This window comes from Cotesia glomerata, linkage group LG1, assembly GCF_020080835.1.
Source record: "Cotesia glomerata isolate CgM1 linkage group LG1, MPM_Cglom_v2.3, whole genome shotgun sequence".
In the NCBI taxonomy this organism is placed as follows: Eukaryota; Metazoa; Arthropoda; class Insecta; order Hymenoptera; family Braconidae; genus Cotesia; species Cotesia glomerata.
Window position 1 is genome coordinate 33,470,912 of NC_058158.1, and position 21,920 is coordinate 33,492,831.

General features: G+C 28.0%; 2 protein-coding genes and 1 long non-coding RNA gene across 3 annotated transcripts; all 3 read left to right on the forward strand.

The window, feature by feature from the left end:
• Window positions 1–705: 705 nt before the first annotated feature.
• LOC123269706 lies at window positions 706–3,344 on the forward strand. Its single transcript, XR_006510461.1, has 2 exons — window positions 706–1,169; window positions 3,300–3,344. It is a non-coding gene; the product is annotated as an uncharacterized LOC123269706 (long non-coding RNA).
• Window positions 3,345–3,847: 503 nt separating this feature from the next.
• Window positions 3,848–5,610, forward strand: LOC123269698 (protein hunchback). The gene has a single exon (XM_044735537.1). It carries the CDS (start codon window positions 3,854–3,856, stop codon window positions 5,546–5,548), a length of 1,695 nt encoding a protein of 564 aa, XP_044591472.1. The 5' UTR covers window positions 3,848–3,853; the 3' UTR covers window positions 5,549–5,610.
• A 1,936-nt stretch (window positions 5,611–7,546) lies between these two features.
• Window positions 7,547–12,849, forward strand: LOC123275161 (adenylate cyclase type 10-like). Its single transcript, XM_044743101.1, has 14 exons — window positions 7,547–7,625; window positions 7,945–8,078; window positions 8,160–8,274; window positions 8,346–8,565; window positions 8,647–8,947; window positions 9,023–9,141; window positions 9,202–9,343; window positions 9,479–9,622; window positions 9,678–9,884; window positions 9,942–10,198; window positions 10,982–11,403; window positions 11,742–11,959; window positions 12,292–12,469; window positions 12,638–12,849. Exons 1-14 carry the CDS (start codon window positions 7,547–7,549, stop codon window positions 12,847–12,849), a joined length of 2,748 nt encoding a protein of 915 aa, XP_044599036.1.
• Window positions 12,850–21,920: the final 9,071 nt, after the last annotated feature.

Consider the following 21,920-nt stretch of genomic DNA (forward strand, 5'->3'; position numbering starts at 1 on the left):
TTATTGATATATTTTTTTTTTTTTGAAAAATACGTAAAAAAATGAACAATTTGAAAAAAAAAAAGTTGAATATAACAATTTTTTACAAAATTTATAAATTTATATTTACAATAATCATCTTTACTAACTAATGCAAAACTATCAATAATTTCTGTTATTTTAAAATTAATTTTAACACGATAAATTATAAATAAATGATTTTATGGTTTTTTAGAGTAGAAAAAATCTAAAATAATTTTAAACAATGCAATTATATAAAAAAACATTGAGAAATCTGGTTTTAAAAATAAGGTTTTTTTTTTAACAATATTTTCAAGAAATTACAAACGTATAAGCAAATTTTGCCTACTTGAAAAAATGAAATTTTATTGCGGTAAATAGTTTATATCTTGGAATTAAATTTTACTATTCCTTATTTTAAAAAATATGTAAAATTGTCATGAAATACCAACAATTGTGATTATTAACAAATTTTAATAATTAAACAATAAAATTAAATTGGGTGTCAGTAGTGGGCACCCTTTAAATAGTAGGCGTTTTTACCTTATATGAAATGACTATGGTTAGGACTGTAATAATTCATTCAAGTGCATTGTTTTGTATATATATTGGGAGTGTAGTTGTACATGGATGGTGAAAATACTATCGATAGGCTTACCGTTAAGGTAGAAAACACCTAGGTGCATCTGCACTCCGCAGGGTTGCAAGTACGAAAGGACCGGAAGTAGTAAAGAGAGGGGTGAATGAGTCTCGGAAATGTACTATGCGCATGCGTCAGAATTTTTCTTGTATCGGGGGCTTGAAGGAAGCGCTTTGATTGGTCGAAGAAGTGGCCGGTAGGGGTAGTTCGGCTTCAGGCCCATGCTTCCCATGATATTATTTAAAGAGGAATGCTTGGAGTAATTTCACCATTCTTCATTCAGCACCCCTTGAATGAACAGCTAGCTGTAGCGTGACCATCACAGTTTCAGTCAGTAGTTCGTTTTGGTTTTTATTTTTGTCTTTTCTAATAGACCTTACTACGTCTAGATAGTTTTTTTATTCAAGTCTGTTATATTGATAACAGACAGTATTATTGAGTTTTTTGTTATATAAACAATATCTGGTGAAAGTTTTTTAACAGTTCATTTTCCAATTGGATCTTTCGAATTTTAAAGGAATATCAAAAGGTAAATTTTTAATTTTTATTTTATTTACATAATTTATTTTTAACATAATTTGTCATGTGTTTTTTTTTTTACAATTTTATGAAGTTTATAGCTTGTAATTTATAACTTAAATTATAAAACTGAAAGTATAATGAAAAATACTATTAAGTACTTGTTGTTTTTTAAGAATAAATTTCTTGTTATCGTTATCGGTATATTTTTTTTAACGCGTGTCAGTTCTTAAGCATGCAGTAGGTGATGGAAAAAGATTAGATTTAAAATAAAAAGTTGAAATAATACCTAAATACTAATCTTATTAGACATTCATATCAATAAATTTTTCGATCTAAGTATATTCTTAACAATTTACATAAAAGTAATTGATGCATTCAACAATAAATTTCTTAGAATTTTTTCTTTACAAAAAAATATTAGCTTTTTTTACAAAATTTTTTCATGAAAAAAATTAGCGAAAATAAATAATAAAAATAATTATCATTTTTCATTTTCACAAATATTTTTAATAACAGAAAAACGTAAAAATTAGAATGAAATAAAATTTGAATAGTACTATAATTGACTTTAATAAAAAAATTCCACATGTGAATAATAAAAATTATGATTGTTGATTTTTAGGAAAATATATTCTATTGTAATTACTACTTTTAATTTTTTTTTTTTTTATTATTTTATAACAAACAAATCAGTCAGCTTACTTCAGTATCATAAATTATAATCTTTAATTTAAAAAAAAATGTTTTTTTCTAAGAAAAACAACTAGCGCAAATTACAATTAAATAAAATTTTAATGATTTATTTTCACAACATTTTTTTTTATAATTATAATAAAAAGTAACGAAAATTGATAGTAAAAACAATAATCATGATTCATTTTCATAAAATTTTTCTATAAAAAGATAAAAATCGCAAAATTTACAATAAAAAAAAATTTGTTTAATTTTTTTGTCGTAAAAATATAATGCAAAAATTTTAATTAACAGAATTTTCATGTCTTATTTTTACAAAAATTTTTTTATCATAACAATAAACTAGCAGAAACGAAAATTAAAAAAAAATTTTAATGTTTTATTTTTACAAAAATATTTTCGCAGTAAAATGAACTATAGATAATTAAAATGAGATAATATTATCACGTTCTATTTTTATAAAATTTTGTCTATAATAAAAACAAGCAAAAATTAAAATTAAATAAAATTTGCATGTGTGGTTTTTACAGTAAAAAAACTAGTGATAATTAGAATTAAATATTATTTTCATAAAATTTTTTTATCACAAAAATAAACTAGCAAAAATTTCAATTTTTTTTATTTAAAATTTTTTATAAATTCCATAAAATTCTACTAGATGAACTTTACGACGTAAATCGATCGGGTAATCAAGAGGGGTAGTTTGTCTAGATAGTAATTATTATTATCCAGTAGAATTGACGACTCGAAGGGAGCCAAAAAAATAAATAAGATAAATCGTCAGCTCTATTTTATTTTATTCTTTTCTATTATTCCAATTCTTTGTTTTATTTTATTTCGAAGCAACGGGAAAAAAATTGAAAAGAGTAGCCTGTTAACTAAAAACGATTATATAAAATTTATAATTCTCTTGTTTATTTTAGGATTATGTATTTAATGTTTTTAATGCGATCAATAATACCGACAAAGCGGTTATCCGTTTGATATCTTTTTTATTTTAACTTTCCTTATATGCCGAATACTACTACCAAAGCACGTGCTGCAATTGTTTTGATTTTTTTTTACTCAGTGACTAAAAATTCTCTGAATTTATACTCACTTATTTTTTGACCATTTACATTTTATTATTTTTTTCAATCCATTATCTAAATAAAGTTAATTAATTTTTTTTTTTTATTAAAAAAAAAATTTTGTCATCAATTTTGGTATGAATATTATTTATTTTTATCAAAAAATTTAGCCGTGAATATTTTTAAGTAAATTCTTAAGTTTTAAATTTTTATTCAAATTTTATAATAAAAAAAAATTTATTTCAATTCATTTTGTATTTAAAAAAACGCTTCATAGAATTATAGAATATAAATTTATAACTCTAACTCAAATAAATGATAAGTTTTTCAAAAATAAAATTTTCAAATTATTAATAACAAAATAAATTCAACAGGCAAACGATCTGATTGAAGAAACGCACCACGATGTATAACAATTTAATCAATCAATTCCATCGAGGCCTATCTATAGATCCTGTTTACGAGAGTCTAATGCTATCACAGGGAAAGGGGCATTCAAGAGCGGAGCCCATGGACCTGATAAAGAGGTCTCCATATCCCTACACATCACCTTATACAGTAAGTAATTTTTCAAATTTATACATTTTTGTCTTTTTATTTAATTTATACTCTTTTTTTTTGTTTTACTCGTTGCGTATATAGTAAAAAATCCTTCCGCCATTTTTCATTATTTTCCTTTTTTTTATCTGACTTCCCCGTCTAAATTCGTCCACGCATTCGACTCTCATTCCCCTTTGTTCATACTCCTCCCTTGAAATTCAACCCTCGGTTGGATTTTCTTCCCCTTTACGTGATTGCTTACACAAAATGTCCGATGCAAGTACTTGCTCCTAAAAATTTTTTTGTAATTTCTAATAATAATAATAATAATATCAATATTAATAATTTTTACTAACTAAATTATTAAAAATTACAGAGTCTAGAAAGAATGGAGAATCACAATGGATGTACCAGTTACATTAATCCATCGGGGAGTCACTCCGTAACTCCAACTAAACCTTTGTTCTGGGAGGATTGGATGAATTTCGGCGGACCAATAAGGAAAAATTCGAATTCATACTATTCTGATAGTGAAAATTCAAACCCAAGATCACTACCAAGCCCCGAAGAACTGACCAGGCCATTTTCCAATTCACCATCACCCCATGGTTTTGTTGAAAAACCCTTATCATTAGCGATGAAATTCAAATTCGACCAAGGAGCATCTACTTCGTCCAACGTACCTTGTCAGCAATTTCCCAGTCAGAGGAGCCCATCTCCTGACTTGAAGTCAAGCCCCACCGTAAGAATCGCCAAGCTAAAAGAGAAGTGTCAAAAGAAGAAAATGAAGAAAGAAATGAATAAAATGGAATTTTTACGACAGAATATGCCGGCTAGTGGCTCATCAAAACAAGTTTACCAGCATAGAGAGTTAAATCAGTCACCAGTTCCCTCAACATCTTCAATGGAAAACTATCATCAAGAGCAATCAATTCCGACCAATGTTTGTCAAAACGATGTAAACTTGACAAGTCCTAATAACGTCGGTACGCCAACTCCCACTAAAAGTTCTGTTGTTTATATGAAAAAACGTAATTCCCGAAGAAAAAAGCCCGCCAAATTCACTTACACGATATTGACACAGGAAGTGTACGAAACGGCGCCTGGGTTCAAGATTCCACGTTACTCAAAAGGAATAATTTCAAGGGTTACGTGCAAGTTTTGTAAGTACTCATTTGATACAAAACATGAATTATGGATTCACTTTAGAAAACATGTGCCACCGAATAAACTTTATGAGTGTCCGGAGCCTTATTGTGCCTTCGTCACCGATCTCAATCATCATCTCACTTATCACAAGTGTTTGCACCAAGGACTACGGGAATTCTTATGCAGTAAATGCAATTACACCGCTACCAACAAAGCAATGTTGAGAAGTCACGAAAAACAGCATATTGATTTTTATTTCTACATCTGCAAAGACTGTCATTATGGAAACAAATACGTTAACAATTTTAAAATTCATCTGCAAGCTAGAGGACATAAAGTTGGAAAAGTTTTTGATATAGAAGGAAATGAAATTGACAAAGAAATTGATGTTTACGGAAAGAAACGAGGCCCTAAAACAAATAAAAAAAATAAAAAAGATAAAACTTCTATGGGAGCAAATCGAAAACAGAAGCCAACTGTTAAGACACCTCCAATTTCATCCGAGTGTCTTAATGATAATCTGCTTCAGGAAAATCTTAATGAAGCCCAAAATCTTGGACGACAGGATGCTCAGTTGGGAAGCATATCACCAACCATAGAAAATCACAATGCAAATCCTATGTATTTACAAAGTATCTTACCATCTATGTCAAACTCTTCAGGCTCTCAGATGGAACCGACCAACTACTCATCAATAGTCAATACACCTTTGAACTTCGGCTTGTTACTTGCGATGACAATGATGTCTACTTCTACTATAAGACCTACAGTTGCAAATCCTATGGAAATTTCTTCAGACGAAGTTGAAGAAACTCAAGCTTTGAATTTGTCGATGAAGGACTCTAACAACGAGTCCTCAAACACCGGTCGATCCTCCGGCGCTAGCAAACGCAAGGGCACGACTATCATCAAGTACGTTAGTAAACAAGAGTAGTAGAAGATCACATGACATTACCTGTGAAAATCATCCACAGCACTACCTGTTAATTAGGTCCCCGAATTGAAAAAATTAAGTTGTATAAACTTATAACTACTATACTAAAAAAATTAATTTAAACTCATCTAAGTGAATCTTGGGCTGATAATTTAATACAGATAATTTAAACATTTTCTAATTACCAAAGCTACCCCTTACCACCGTGGTAAAATAAACTTGTTTGTTTATTTTACTGCTAATTAAATGGAAAAATAAACAAACAATTTTATTTTTCTAGTCTAAATAAGTTAATTATATTTTTTATTTGGAGAGTGCAATGTAATGTAGTCATTTATATTATTGCCAATATGTATTATTTGATTATTTAAATTATTTATTTTAATCTACAATTTATTTAATCTACAAATTTATAATTATTATTATTATTATTGGCATAAACGGGGTGGGGTACCTAAAGTCGCTGTTAATTTTGATGAGACCAGGTATCTTCGCTTTTAAAGGACTAAGTAGTCTTCGTATTCTGATCTCATTTAAATTATACAGTTTACAACAATGTAAAAGTAGATTCTTGTTAAAAGTATTTTTTATAAAACTTTACAATATTTGAATCGTTTATTTGAGAAACCCTATAAGTCATATGGGAACCTCATATGACTTATGGGGTTTCTCAAATAAACGATTCATTTGTAATAATCAAATTATAAAAATACCTGACATTAATTAATGTTTTTTTGCCGGCGACGTTAGCCGAGTAGACTATAGAGCCCTCAAACTAACTTACCAGCCAGACGTGGGTTCTCGAAGCCCAAGTCGACGGTACGATTTGAGCAATTAAATCTGACTAAAAAAAAATAAATTAAAAAAAAAAAAAATTAAAATAAAACAAATAAAAAAAAAAAAAATTAAAATAAAACAAATAAAAAAAAAAAAACATTAAAAAAAAAACAAATTAAAAAAAAAATTAATGTTTTGATAAAAAATTTTCAATTTAAGTATATTGATATTTTGTACATTTGTAAATAGTTTCTTACTATATATTCAATTTTCTATTTTTACATAATGGCTGCGTTCGGGTTTACTAAGTTCTGAGCAGGGCTGACTTTATCTACCAAAAAATTAATTTTAGACGTACTTAAATAAATATACCTTGGATTGTTTTGTTATAGATTTAAAAAAAAAATAATATAGTTACTTTAACTTGTTGTTACAAGATATACTAAGATCTGCAAGAACTTAGCAAACTTGAACGCAGCCAATGATTGTGTGTACTTGATAGAAAAACAACAAAAAACAAAATAAAAAACAAAAAAACGTATTATTGATCTTTATGTAACCCTACCTTCCAATGCATGAACTTAGTCATTTATGATTTTAAAAATATCAATACTTATTTATAATTAGTTTAAATTAAATAATAATGAAAAAATCTCCAAGTTACAAAGAAAATTTGTGGCATGGAAAAGATTCGCTGACTAGTAAAAGTAGCAGCGAGTCTCAAACAATTCACTGGATTCCAGAACTTTTTGGGCCAGTTTTTGAAACTGAAAAAATTTCTTTGTGTCAGGTAAGTATTAATATTAATTAACTCATAATATCTAATTCAGCATTTAATAAATAAATATCTTTAGTCTTATCGTGCTCATCAAGAAAAAATAAGAACACAATTGATATCAACATTCGTCCCAGACGAAATAATTTACAAAACAGATTTCGCAAAAAAAAGTCTAGAGGAATTTTTAGCTGTCATTCTATTTATTGAAATCTCGAGTAAATTTTTAATTATAATTAACTAGGATTAATTATAATTTAACTAGTTAACAATTTCTGAATTTAATTAGACTTAAATGACATCTGGGATAAATTTTCGCCGACTGAAAACAGCGCGAGCTATGGATTGAATTTTTTACTCAACAAATATTTGGGACCAATTATTGAAAATATTTATAATTATGAAGGAGACGTGATTAAATTGGAAGCTGATGAAATTTTGGCGGTATGGAAAGTACCGACATTTCAGTTAGCAGCGGAAATTGTGGAAGCAGTGATAAAATGTGGATTGAAATGCCAGAAAGGGGTGAAAAATATTTCAACTATTTTACAAGTTAAAAGTGAGTGAATTTTTTTATTTTTAAGAGCCCCTAATTAGTATTAGACAAGTTTTAACTTTCTGCTATAAAAATCAATGATTTTTATAAAATTGGGAAGTTATTGGTTTTTTTTTTTAGTATTTTAGAGAGCTTTGGAATTGAAATTAGCCAAAAGTTGCAAGAAGGGTCTGTAGGGTCAATAGTTTTACTAATTTTTCTTTGTTTAAGTAAAAATTACTATTTCAACTGGAGACGTTGCATTTTCATTAATTGGCAATGATAATTTTAAAAAATGGGTACTAGTAGGTCAACCGATCATTGAAGCTGAGTCGGCAGCAAATAATTGTAATCCTGGGGAAGTTATTCTGACTAAAAGCACTTGGCAATATGTCCTACCGAGTAATTATGAATATCTTCCCGTAGATTCAGATAATGTCAAAGTAAAATGTTTTCCTTTTTAATAATTTTTCACTTTTTAATCCAGTTTTACAAATTTTATCACTTTTTTTCATTTCTTAAAGATTATAAACGAGATTGGACTTTCAAAATTGGAGAGGAGAATTCCAAATAAAAGTAAAGATGAAAAAATTTCAATTACACATATGACAACTAGTAAAGAACCAACATCCAATCCATGTAAATCAAATTTTTATACTCTAATATTCTTCATAAACATTTTTAATTAAAGAAAAAAAAATTTTTAACAGATAGATCTTCTATAAACGATGCTGTAACTCTAAAAATAGGCGACAAATTATCAACATTTTTGATACCACTACTCACTTCTGAAATTGAAAAGCACCGTGCTCTAGAATTGCTGACTCAGATACAGAAAGTGTCAATTTTATCAATAAATATTACTCCTGTAAAAAGTAAAACTCAAGAAATAGTCAATTTAAGTGACAAATGCTTTCATGCTCTCTACAAGTATTTATTGGAAATTATCTAATTATTTCTTGATTACAGTAGCTGATTTGTATTATTATTTGTTTTTATATATTTATACAGATTGACAGAAAAATATCTTGGAATTATCAAAACAGTCAAGGTCTATCCAAAAAGAATATTTTTTTCGGTGTACTTTGGTTTCTCACCAGATAATCATTTTCTTCATGAAAATAGTTTGATTTGCGCAGAAAAGTATCGGATGATCTTGAGCAACATTGAAGATATAGTGAAATTATCCATGGGAATTTCTACAGGAATGGTATTTTGTGGAGTGATTGGTCACACAATAAGACAAACTTTTACCTGTACAGGTTTATCGTGTGAAAAATCTAAAAAAATCGCTACTGTTGCTAACCAATATGTTTGTTATTGATTTTCCTTTTTTTACATCACGATTATTCAACCAGAATTTTAATTTAATTTTAAACTATTTCAGGTTAATTGTGATTTTGACACAGTACTGTATAGTAATTTACCAAGAAAAAATTTTCGTTTACGCAGCGTCAAAGGAATCACTGGCTTTGGAAAATTTAATATTTATGAGTTTCATCAATTGTTAGTTGTTTTGAAATAATTATGATATTTTTTAATACAAAAAATTTAATTTAATTTAAGGGACGAAAAAGAGAGTTTGGTCAGCAGAAAAATTGATAAAATTTATCCAATTATCGGATGTTTTGATAAATTAGAAAAATTAACTGATATCCTGGATGATATTTGTGTTCCTAGTCGAAATTACTGCGGAGTTCTTATTGAAGTAAGAAAATTTTTAATATAAATTTTTTATTTTCAAGTTTTGTAGTTGATTAATTGTTGGACAAATTAAAGGCCCTTAATTGAAGACACTTTTTTAATTTTTATCATAATATTCGCTTGTCTTTCTTTTTAAAAGGGTTCTGACAGTGCTGGAAAATCTAGACTGCTTGATGAGTGCGTTCTAATAGCAAAATCCCGTCAAATATCAACTTGCACTGTTTCGTTGAATTTTTTAAACACCACAAGAGCTTACAATACTATTTATTATATTTTATTAGAAGTAAGTATCATTTTATTGTTCATAAATTAAGTTTTAATTAATCTAAAATTTTTAGATATTCCAAATCCACGATTGTTACTCCGTCGAGGAGAGAAAGAAGAGCCTAATAAAAAAAATTGGAAACATTATCCCGTTAAGTAAATTCTGCTATCTTAATGTCCTTTTTAATGTTGATTTCACCCATTCGTCAACTTTTCTGTCAGAAAATGAAGAGCAGCATATTTCTAAAACCCTTACCCTTTTTGATAAACTATTAGGATCAGTAAGTACTGTAATATTTATTTATTTTTTATACTTAAAAACTATTATTACTTTTCAGGTCCAAAAACCCACGGGTATTTTTATTGACGATATCCATTTCATGGATTTGGAATCTTGGGCTTTTGTAACTCGGATTATGAATTGTAACAATTTCTTTTTGGCAATGACCATTGACAATTTTAAATCAATATCTTCAAACCATTATAATGATTCTAGACTTTTTAAATTTACGCTTAATGGATTTGATTCTAAAGAAATGGGTATTTTAATTTGTCAGTTTCTCAATGTTCATGCAATTTCTGAAAAAATTGACAAGTAAATAATATAAACTTTATCAATTTATAACTAACCAAACTATTTATTTTGTATGGTTGCATACCAGAATAACTCAGTCAAAACAACTCCGGTCATCATCATTATCATCATAATTATTATTATTATCATCATCATCATCATCATCATTATTATTATCATCATCATTATCATTACTATCATCATCATTATTATCATCATCATTATTATCATCATCATTATTATCATCATCATTATCATCATCATCATTATTATCATCATCATCATAATCATAATCACCGCGACCAACACCACCATTATCATCATAATCACCGCGACCACTATCATCATCATCATCATCATTATCATCATTACGACCTGATGGTCATCATTACCGTTATCATCACCGTGACCACCACCATCATCATCATCATCATCATCACGATGGTCATTCATCACCATTACCCTTATCATTACTACTACCAACACCATCATCATCACTACATGATGGTCATCATCGTAGCAACATATTTATTATAAACTTCATTAATACCTTGCAATTGGTACTAAAGAATGGGGAAGTTTCGCTAACCTCTACCCCCCAGATTTTTGGATAGAAATATTTATATTCAAGTTTTTTTTGTCCGAGTTAATAAGTACCGAGTTACCCACGTCGATTACCCTTTTAATAATTTAATTAAAAAAAATTATGAATCTTCACTAACTTTAATATTATCAATTTTAAAATGACTAGTTATTTTATTTTTTATTTATAAACATGTAATAATCAATATAAAAAAATTTTAGAATTCTAAACAATGCAAATTGGATGAATGCAGGTTGGTTGGAGGCTTTCATATCTCTAGTACTCGAAAGAAAGTGGTTTGAATTTTATTTTCGTGGTGGAAAAGTAAATTTCCAAGACCTGATTTCACCTCCACTTGTTTCTGTCATTAAAGTGCCATACGGTGTCTTCCCCGAAGAGATAAATCCTCATCTTCCGCAAGATAAATTTCATGTTTTAGATATTAAGTCTACATCTATAAACAGCCAGTTTATTAGAGATGACACTTATCTCGACATTGAAACTTTATACAAAAAATTGTTCCACAAACTCACATCTTATGAACAAAGTGTATTAAGATCAGCAGCTGTGCTCGGGGATATTTTTACGAGAGAAACACTCGAGAATGTAACACCAAATTCAATGGACTTTCACACAGCTAGAGGTAAGAATTTTATAACTCGCAATAAAATAATATTTAAATGTTGCTATGAATTACTACTGTAATAACGGCTTACGGTTTTAATATTTATTTCCTACCATATACCTTACTTTATTATTTTTTTTTTTTTTTAGCTATAACTCGATTAATGAATCTCAGAATAGTCGAGTGCGCGTCCATTCAGCGTTTCAATTACAATTTCTCGCCTTATGTGAAAAGAAACACCTTTTCTGATATGCATCATCTTCTTCATTGTTCTTGTTACCAAACCAGTAATTAATTTTCAGTTAATAATAACATTTTATTTTTGTTTTATAAGCTTGTGAATTATTTCAATACAGATGTAGCTGTCAGAGATGAGCAGTTACCCAGTTACGCTGGTTGCAAATTACTTGAGTTCAAGGTAAAGGCCTTTCGTCGGTTTGTTTATGAGCAAATATTGCCTAGTCAGAAGAGAGAATTACATTCAAGAGCTGTCGAGATTTATGAACGACAAGCTAAAACTTGTATTTCGTGTGGTGGTGGATCTTTTTTAAATGCTTTGGGTGTTGTACAAGGGGTTAGATTATTTTTTCATTCAAATAATTATCGAAAACATTCCATCTTACCGAAAAATTCCTACTGAGTAAGGTCCCTCCTCCCCCCTTTATCCTTTATTTCCCCAGTTCCCAAATTTGTCTTTAATGACAAATTTAGCTATAAATTATGGCCATTTTTTTTAACATTAAAACTTTTTAAGTTTGAAGTATATTTTTCAAAACTACTTTTAAAAAATCACTCAGCTTTTTGAAATTCAAAAGTTTCATGTTGACTTATTTTTTAAATTTTTGGATTAAATATCTTAGTCTAATTTTTTCAATAAATAATTAAATTGATTGAACATTTTTAAAGATTGGAACTGATGCAAGAGCATTAAGACCATCTATAGTTAGAAGATCTTTGTCTAGAGATGCCATTTATTTTAGTAAATTCAAATTTCGAAGACGTAGTTCATCGACTGAAAGTCCTAATCAAGAAGGAATTCATCATCAGAAAATTTCAATTTTACCAACTCACTCTAAAGATCAACGTACTTTATTTAAATTAAATATTTATAGTAAAAATATTTAATTATTAAATATTAAATATTAAAATTATTAAATATTCAATATAATTGAATATAATTATTAAATATTAAATATTTAAATATTTGATTTTATAAATAAAAAATAATATAATCTAATTCGAGTTTCTTTAGATGAATCTCAATATTCTTCAGATGAACTATCAACACCTTCTGACAAAAGAAATTTAACTAAATCTGAGTTACTTTTGCTGAAGAAAAGTGATCCTTCAAGACGATCACAGTTGAAGAAATTTAGCCTGATCGATTTTAGAAATTGCGATTGTGAAAATGTGTTGAATGGAGTTTTCCAAGAACTTTTATGGCATCTTCAGCACACTGGTTGATTAACATTATATTATACTTAAAATTATAAATGAAATTATGAAATAGTTTTATTTAATTTACGCAATTTTTAATTACAGATTGGTCAAACAAACTAGTGGAGTACATGATGGAGTACAGCGCGGGGCTGATTTTTATTTGTAGATACTATGAAGCATTTAACATTCTAATAATCACCAAGGAGATAAATGATAAATTACCTCTCGAAAAGAGATGGAAAAATAAATATATCATATGGGGCTTGATGGGTAAATTGATTTGAATATTTCAATTGTAGATGTAAGTTGTCAGGTAATTAATCACAATTTTTTAACTTAAATTTGATAGGCGATGCTTCAGTAGCATTAGGAAATATTTCAAAAGCAAAAAAGTATTTCAAAGAGGCAATAAGACTTCAAACTAATGATCAACATTATGATATGCTCTGTGTGAGGCCCAAAGTTATATGCCGGGTTTGGCATCGAAAAATTAATAGAAAATTGATAAACAGATTCTATAAAAACAGATTTTCCGAAAATGAAATGTCAAGACGACTGGTTATTGCTTATCATCTTATGAAACTATCTAAAGTTTTGTTGGTAATCTATATTATTAACAGAATAAGAAAAATTTTGTCTCCAGGATAGTCATATGATAAAATCGGTTTTAATAGTGAAACTTAGTGTCATTGCAAAGGTCTTAACTTAAATTTGTATCTTTTTAAGGTTTCATGTCATTCTCACTGATGGTCAATTTATGACGATAAATATTTAGGCTGCATTTGAAAATGCTTTATCTCTAGATACATAATTAAAAAATCATCTTGTATCTTGTGAACTATTAACATTTTTAAATATATAAGTTCATCCCGACATTACACTCATCGAGACCTTTCATTTGAGTACCCACATCATTTTTTCATATATTTTATATATTTATATATATTATATAAATGTATATATGAAAAATATATCAAAAATGCATGTAGGTACTCAAATGAAAGCTCTTGATGAGTGTAGCGTCGGGATGAGTTTATATCTCTAAAAACGTCAATAGTTAAGAAAGTACAGTGCAGTTTAACAATAGTCATTATTTAATAAAGCAAAATTTTATTTATTTATAGTTCACAAGTTACGGCAGTCACATAGTGACCGCAAGGTTGCTAGTTATAATTAATCTAATTTTAATTATGATTATTAATATTTATAATTGAATTTAAGATACAAGGAGAAAGTAATCGCGCGGAATTGATAGCAATTGACGCATTTAATATCGGATTTTCAAGCTCAGAAGGCTTTACTCAAAAATGCGAGCTCTATATAAAAGCTTGTGAAATTTTTCGAGCTTGCAGTCAACTAAAAACAGCCCGAAAACTCGACAAACAAATTTTGATGATCATAATGAAGAAATTTTGGTGGGCGTATGTTGATGAAATTGTTTTTGTACTTCGAGTCTTTAAATCAATGTTCGAAGTAAAGTATGTGACTGTAAATCAATTACATAAATTAACTCTAATACTATAATAATTCTTTTTTTACATTTAAATTTAATTTCAACAGATTACTTCTGGGAGAGTATAATAATGCACTAGAAATCGGGTCTAAATTATTTAAAATATCAAAATCATTACACGTAACTGCCGTACAATTAGATATTTTACCTTTATTGATCAATTTGACAGTATTTATAAATTAATTCACAAAAATAATGTATAAAATTAATTTTTTACTTATAAATTATTAATTTTTTAGATTCGTATGAAGCGAATATATGAAACTGCAGATTTAATGCAAGAATTGTACCACCTGTCGAACCAAGATATTGACAAGTCCAGTATTACTTGGTATTATGCATTGTCATTAGACCTAACGTTAGATGCTGGAATGGTTTTAAAATCTTTTGAACAGTGTGCCGAGTATGCAAAGGAAATTATCGGTGAAATTAATTAAAATATTGCTCAACTTTAAAATAATTAAACAAATAGAATATTATAAATAATAATAGTAATGTAATTGCGGTAGCCAATAAAAATAGATCCTGTGTTTTTCGCGACCCGGAAAGCCTCAAGAGACTATTAACTTGTCTCTGGATATGGCAACTTCGATCGTAAGTAAACAAATAAATAGAAAAGATACAAGATAATAATAGATTAAAATAATTATCCCAGAGGAACGGCCGTGACAGCTACATTTGCGCAGTGCTGTGCGTCGTATGCAGTGAACATAAAGCCTGACAATTATGCGCAGTTATTAAATCTTCTAAAGGTTATATAATAAATAATTAGTCATTACATCACTAAATTAATTCAAGATAAAATCCAGTTTTCTTCTACTCTGATTATTTCGTTTATTTTTTAGACTTTCGAAGTTTACTTTCTTGAGCTGCGACGCTGCATCAACATTAAGCGCTCCGACGAGCTTTCGGAACTTCTTCAAAACACAAAATTAATCTTAAAAACTCTCGAGCAACATTTAAGTAATGCCGTGTTCATAAAACCACGGTTTTACATGTTGAAGGCATACTTTAAATTGGCTCACGGGGACAAGCATTCAGCTAAGAGTCTGCTGAAAAAGGCGAGAAAGTATGCAAGTTTTCAGAGTAATGAAATGTTACTAGCTTGGATTTTACTCAATGAAAAGGTCCGTAATTCATGTTGATTTTATTGTATTAGAGATTCGCTAATATATCTTTTAATAGTGACAGAGAATATTAAATTATTTGTTTATTAGATGTGGGAGAAGCTGCAGTTTAATAATACGTCCAGCTATTGGATGGAGAACGTGAGACATGTTGACAGTTTTAATTGGCGAGATATACACGACTTTGACGTGAAAGCATGGTCTTCTATTCTATTCTTTAGTTTACCTCCTGACTCCTATTTATAATTATCAAAAGATATTTTTAATTATTTGTTATATAATTATTTCGGAGTTTATGAATAATTGTATAAAAAAATTTAGATATATTTAATTATTTAGACTTCAAAGTATAATCGAAAAATTTTTAAGTTTAAAATTTATAAAAGTATAATTATCTTTTTATGTTTTTATATATTTATTACTCGCTATCTGCAGTTTATAATACTTTAATAATGATAATAATATGTAAATGTAAAAATTTACTTGAACATTATTATAGACTCAGTACATTTAATAATAATATTAATTTTTATATTAATATTATTTTATACAAAATTTATCACTTAAAAGTCACTTAAAATTTTTGATACTTTTTTATTAATGTTTTATAATTATATACTATCCAAAGAATTTCAATTATCTATAATAATAAATGGAGAGTCGGTATTTTTGTTCGGTTATACTATGAAAACTACTGAACCGATCGGAATAATACTTATACCATAGAATGCAGTGTGTTTCCAAGAAGGTTTTAGTATATGATATGTTGGTAATTACTTATTCGGAATCTATGGATAATTAGATAGATTTGTTACATTGTTCAACAGTAAGAACTGCCTTTTAAAATTTTTTCATCACAGTATTACTGTCTCTCTCTATTTACTGCCTTCAAATTTATTTTTCATCACAGTATTGATCTGCCTTTTAACTTTTCTTTCAAATCGCACTGTTAATCTGCCTTTCAAAGCTTCTTTCAAAATTTTCTGCTTTATTATTATCAACCTGTATGCACATATCATCCGAAACCTATATTTTTTTGACTTAGAAATTATTTATTTGTTTAAAATAAATTTTTTAATTCGATTGGTTATGTTTATATACTAGGCAGATTTCTTCACTTATGAGACCTGCAATTTCTTTAACTGAAACTTTCAATGCTCATTAAAATTTTTTTTTTTTTCATATTAATTATTATTCATTTTTATAAGAAAGACACGGAAATGGTATAATGATTGCAAATTGAAAGTTACAATGAATATTATAGCTAGAAATACATGAATAAAAGGTGCATGCCAATTTGACAGAATTGGGAATCTGTGTAAGTCAAAACAATACTCTAATTAAATTTCAAGTCTAGATCTAAAATGCAATTCTATAAAGCGCCCAGCAGAGTGGGTGAGTAACAGCTAGTATTTTATAATTTAATCATATATGATTACACTGTAAAAAATTTGCGGAGTGAACGCGGAGTGAATGAAGAGTGAATGAAGAGTGAATGATTTTTAATTGATTCACTCCCAGCGGGAGTGATATTTACTCCGAGAAGGAGTTAATTTTTATTGATAATAAAATTCACTCCGCATTCACTCCCAAAATAAATGAATTTAGAATAAATAAATTTTTGTAAAGAAAATATTTTTATAAACCCTTTTTATATTTAATTATTAAAAATTTAATTTATTATTTTTAATAATATTTCATTTTAATTATTAATATAATGTTTTTATTTATTTTTTTTTTATAAATTAATTATAATTAAAAATTGTCAAAAGAAAATATAGAGATATATACATATATATATATATATATATATATACTAGCGGACCCGACAGACGTTGTCATGTACACACGTCTTAAATTTAGAAATTTTAGGAATGAGCTTGTATAGTTAAAAACATCATTAGTTAACAATATACAATGGGCATTCTTCAATAATTAACATTTTTGTAAATATAAGCCCATTCTGATTTTATACTCATCAAGAGCTTTCATTTGAGTACTCACATGCATTTTTGATATATTTTATATATTTATATATTCTACAAATACCATATATATAAAATATATAAAAATGTGATATTAAATGAAAGAACTCGATGAGTGTAACATCGGGATGAGTTTATATCTTTCAAAACTTCAATAATTAAGAAATGACATTGTATCTTGTCAACTAATGATATTTTTAAAAATATAAGCTCATCCCGATGTTACACTCATCAAGACCTTTCATTTGAGTACCCACATGCATTTTTGATATATTTTTCGTAAATATATATACATACATATAATATATACATATATGAAAAATATATGTATATGATATATGTATACATATATATATAATATATGAAAAATTGATGTGGGTACTCAAATGAAAGGTCTTGATGAGTGTAACATCGGGATGAGCTTATATCTTTAAAAATATCATTAGTTGACAAAATACATTATCATTCGTTAATTATTAAAATTTTCATAAATATAAGTCCATTGTGATTATACTCATCGAGACCTTTCATTTGAGTACCCACATGAATTTTTTCATATATCTTATATATATGATATTTATAAAATATATGAAAAGTGCATGTGGGTAGTCAAGGTCAACAACAATTTATAAATAAAAAATCTATTAAATAAACATTTTCTCGTGGACTGAATTGTGAATCTAAACCATTCTGGAATCCACCGGAAGACACACAAAAAATTTCATTAAAATCGGTCCAGCCGTTTAGGAGGAGTTCAGTGACAAACACACGCACAGAAGAAATATATATATATATATATATATAAAGATTAATAATTTTAAGATTTTTTTTTTGTAGAACGAAAATTCATCCTTATTTTATTTATTTTAAAAACTCCGAACGCGGATGTTTTTCGGAGTGAAATTCGAAATCACTCCGAAATCACTCTGAATTCACTCCGCAAATGAAAACTCTGGATTCACTCCCTACGCGGAGTGATTAATTACTTTACTCCGGAACTCCGAGTGATGGGAGTGAAATGGGAGTAAAATTCACTCCCGATTCACTCTGGATTTTTTACAGTGTATTAATAATTATTGCAATATCTCAGTTATAATTTTTTTCGGCTTGTATTTTAAAAACATATTAGCTTAAAGTAATATTGAGCTGACAATAATGAACTGTTTAGGCAAAGTAGCATTTCTGTTGGGAAAAACCCAACAAGTTGAAGTAAGTACCATGAAGGATTAAAGTTAATTCTTGTTTAACCATGCACCGACTTAAATGAAAATAGGATGCGGGCTTTAAGGGTAAAAAAGATATTGTTGTCGGTTAGTTTACTAGTATAAGTCATTTTTAAACCGTAGACTAAACATTCTTATTTAAAATTATTCGTCTAGTTGCCGTCGCAAAAATTTTCCCAAGTAAAATAAATAAGCATGTAAAGCTTAGAAATTTGAAGTCAAAAAAGAAAGCTGATTGGCAATTTTTACAATTTATCACCGAGTAATGGTTTCGTAAGAGATACTCTAACAATTCATAAATTTGTTGAAAGTCATCAGGTCTCTGTAAAATAAAAGTGCCTACCGTAAATGTAGGTAGTGACAATAGACACTTCAAAAAAAAAAAAAGATAAGTAAAATATGCTCTCACTCTTAATACCTATTACAATAAATATCTATACCTTAAATTGGTTGAGTTTTTTGGAGAAAGGCAACACTTTTGTAGGATTTTTTCAATATTAAAATTCTGTACTCTAACCGAACCTTAGTGAGGTACAAGTGGACTCTGCCCCCCCATAAACGCAGGTCGAAATTAAATCGAACAGTCAATAAATCTAATTAGTTATTTTTTCTTTATTTTTAAAACTACTTTCAGAAAAGCATGCAGTAAAAATTTCAAATTCAATTATCTATAAGACAACAAAATTTTTTTTTTCCCCAACTTAATATCTCATATTCTAAGAACTCGGTCTTACAATCATTGATGTTACTGTCCAACTCCTTTTCATTCGTCAACTTGAATTCCGAAGACCTCGAGGTATAAATTTACCTAAACTTTTTAGCTGGATATAATATATATTCATCCATATATTTTTTTTACATTGACAGATTCTTTTTTATTTCTTTTTACCGAAAAAATAATCTGTCATGACAATAGACAGTTTCGAATAATAGAGTAAGAAATTGGGAAACCCTTTTTTATACCCTTTTTTCACCTGGAGGAAAACTAAAGTCTTCTGAATAGAACATCTGCATAAAAAATCTGTGAAGAAGGATTTTTTTCATTGATACATAAAACTAGTTTTTGCGCTTCGTTGGATTGATAGAACTACTTTTTACAATTTTTTTTCGAATATTTTTATGTAACCGTCACCATATATAAAATTTTTAAAAAATAATATCTGAATTATTTTTAACTTCTCGCTAAGAAAATTAAAAATTTTCGAAAATCAGGAAGTTATTGGTTTTTCCCCGTTCTTCGAAAATCGAGTTTTTATCAGATCTCGACGTTAGAGAAAAATTCTTGAAACAAGAATATAATTTTGAAGAGAGTAATTGTCTTAAATCAAGGCGAAAAATTCTTGAATCAAGTAAAATTTTCTTAAATCAAGAAAAATTTCCTTAAATCAAGAATATTTCTACTCAAATCAAGAATATTAAGTTCTTCAAAATTATATACTTGATTCAAGAACATTTTTTTTTCTGTGTGCTGTCTCTTTCATTCGCTAGTATCGCCTCTCTTACGGGCTATCGCTCACTTACTTTCACTCATGACTTTATTTGTTTACTTTACTAGTTTATCAATGATTTATCAAAAACTATGTGGTAGGGAGTTCTAGAATTTTGTAGGGTAATTATACATGTATTAATCTAAGTAATATTAGTTTTTAGTGAAATTTTTAAAATTTCTTTAATATAAAAATAATAAAACTTCGCGGTTTTCTCTCTTTTTTCCCATACCACCTGTGTAAAAATGTCATTTTCAATTGCAATTATCTTCGGTTAGACGTGGTACATCGTCCCTAAATTTTAACAGCCTGTGTATTATGTATTTAAATACTTCTATACGGAGTTTGAGAGGTTTCTTGAATTTTTGCTTTTTATAATTGGGCCCAACTACCTTAACATCAATAAGCAACGTCGATCGTCGCTGGGCCGGTCAAAATCGGTTGATTTGGTCGTGAATTATCGTTGTTGACTTCTTCTTTAAAATCCGATATTAATTGCGTCAATTTCTATCAATTCCGCGCGATTACTTTCTCCTAGTATCTTAAATTCAATTATAAATATTAATAATCATTATAATTAAAAATAGATGAACTATAATTAGCAACCTTGCAGTCACTATGTGACTGCCGTGACTTGTGAACTATAAATAAATAAAATTTTGCTTTATTAAATAATGACTTTTGTTAAATTGCACTGTACTTCCTTAACTATTGACGTTTTTAAAAATATAAGCTCATCCTGACGTTACACTTATCAAGAGCTTTCATTTGAGTACCCACATGCATTTTGATATATTTTTCATATATACATATATATAATATATATAAATAGATAAAATATATGAAAAAATGATGTGGGTACTCAAATGAAAGGTCTCGATGAGTGTAATGTCGGGATAAACTTATATAATTAAAAATGTTAATAGTTCACAAGATACAAGATGATTTTTTAATTATGTATCTAGAGATAGAGCATTTTCGAATGCAGCCTAAATATTTATCATCATAAATTGACCATCAGTAAGAATGATATGAAACCTTGAAAAGGCACAAATTCAAGTCAAGACTTTTGCAGTGACACTAAGCTAAGACACTAAGTTTCACTAAAAAAAAAAACCGATTTTATCATATGACTATCCTGGAGACAAAATTTTTCTTATTCTCTTAATAATATAGATTACCAACAAAACTTTAGATAGTTTCATAAAATGATAAGCAATAACCAGCCGTCTTGACATTTCATTTTCGGAAAATCTGTTTTTATAGAATCTGTTTATCAATTTTCTATTAATTTTTCGATGCCAAACCCGGCATATAACTTTAGTCCTCACATAGAGCATATCATAATGTTGATCATTAGTTTGAAGTCTTATTGCCTCTTTGAAATACTTTTTTGCTTTTGAATTATTTTCTAATGCTACTGAAGTATCGCCTATCAAATTTAAGTTAAAAAATTATGATTAATTACCTGATAACTTACATCTACAATTGAAATTCTCAAATCAACTTACCCATCAAGCCCCATATAATGTATTTATTTTTCCGTCTCTTTTCGAAAGGTAATTTATCATTTATCTCTTTGGTGATTATTAGAATGTTAAATGCTTCATAGTATCTACAAATAAAAATCAGCCCCGCGCTGTACTCCATCATGTACTCCACGAGTTTGTTTGACCAATCTGTAATTAAATATTGCGTAAATTAAATAAAACTATTTCATAATTTCATTTACAATTTTAAATATAATATAATGTAAATCA

Excerpts from the sequence above, each read along its gene's own strand:
- LOC123275161 (XM_044743101.1), top strand. The coding sequence starts at position 7,547 with ATGGAAAGTACCGACATTTCAGTTAGCAGCGGAAATTGTGGAAGCAGT. Across the intron at positions 9,885-9,941 it reads TTGATAAACTATTAGGATCA|GTCCAAAAACCCACGGGTAT; the intron begins GTAAGTACTGTA and ends ATTACTTTTCAG. Across the intron at positions 10,199-10,981 it reads ATTTCTGAAAAAATTGACAA|AATTCTAAACAATGCAAATT; the intron begins GTAAATAATATA and ends AAAAAATTTTAG.
- LOC123269698 (XM_044735537.1), top strand. The coding sequence starts at position 3,854 with ATGGAGAATCACAATGGATGTACCAGTTACATTAATCCATCGGGGAGT.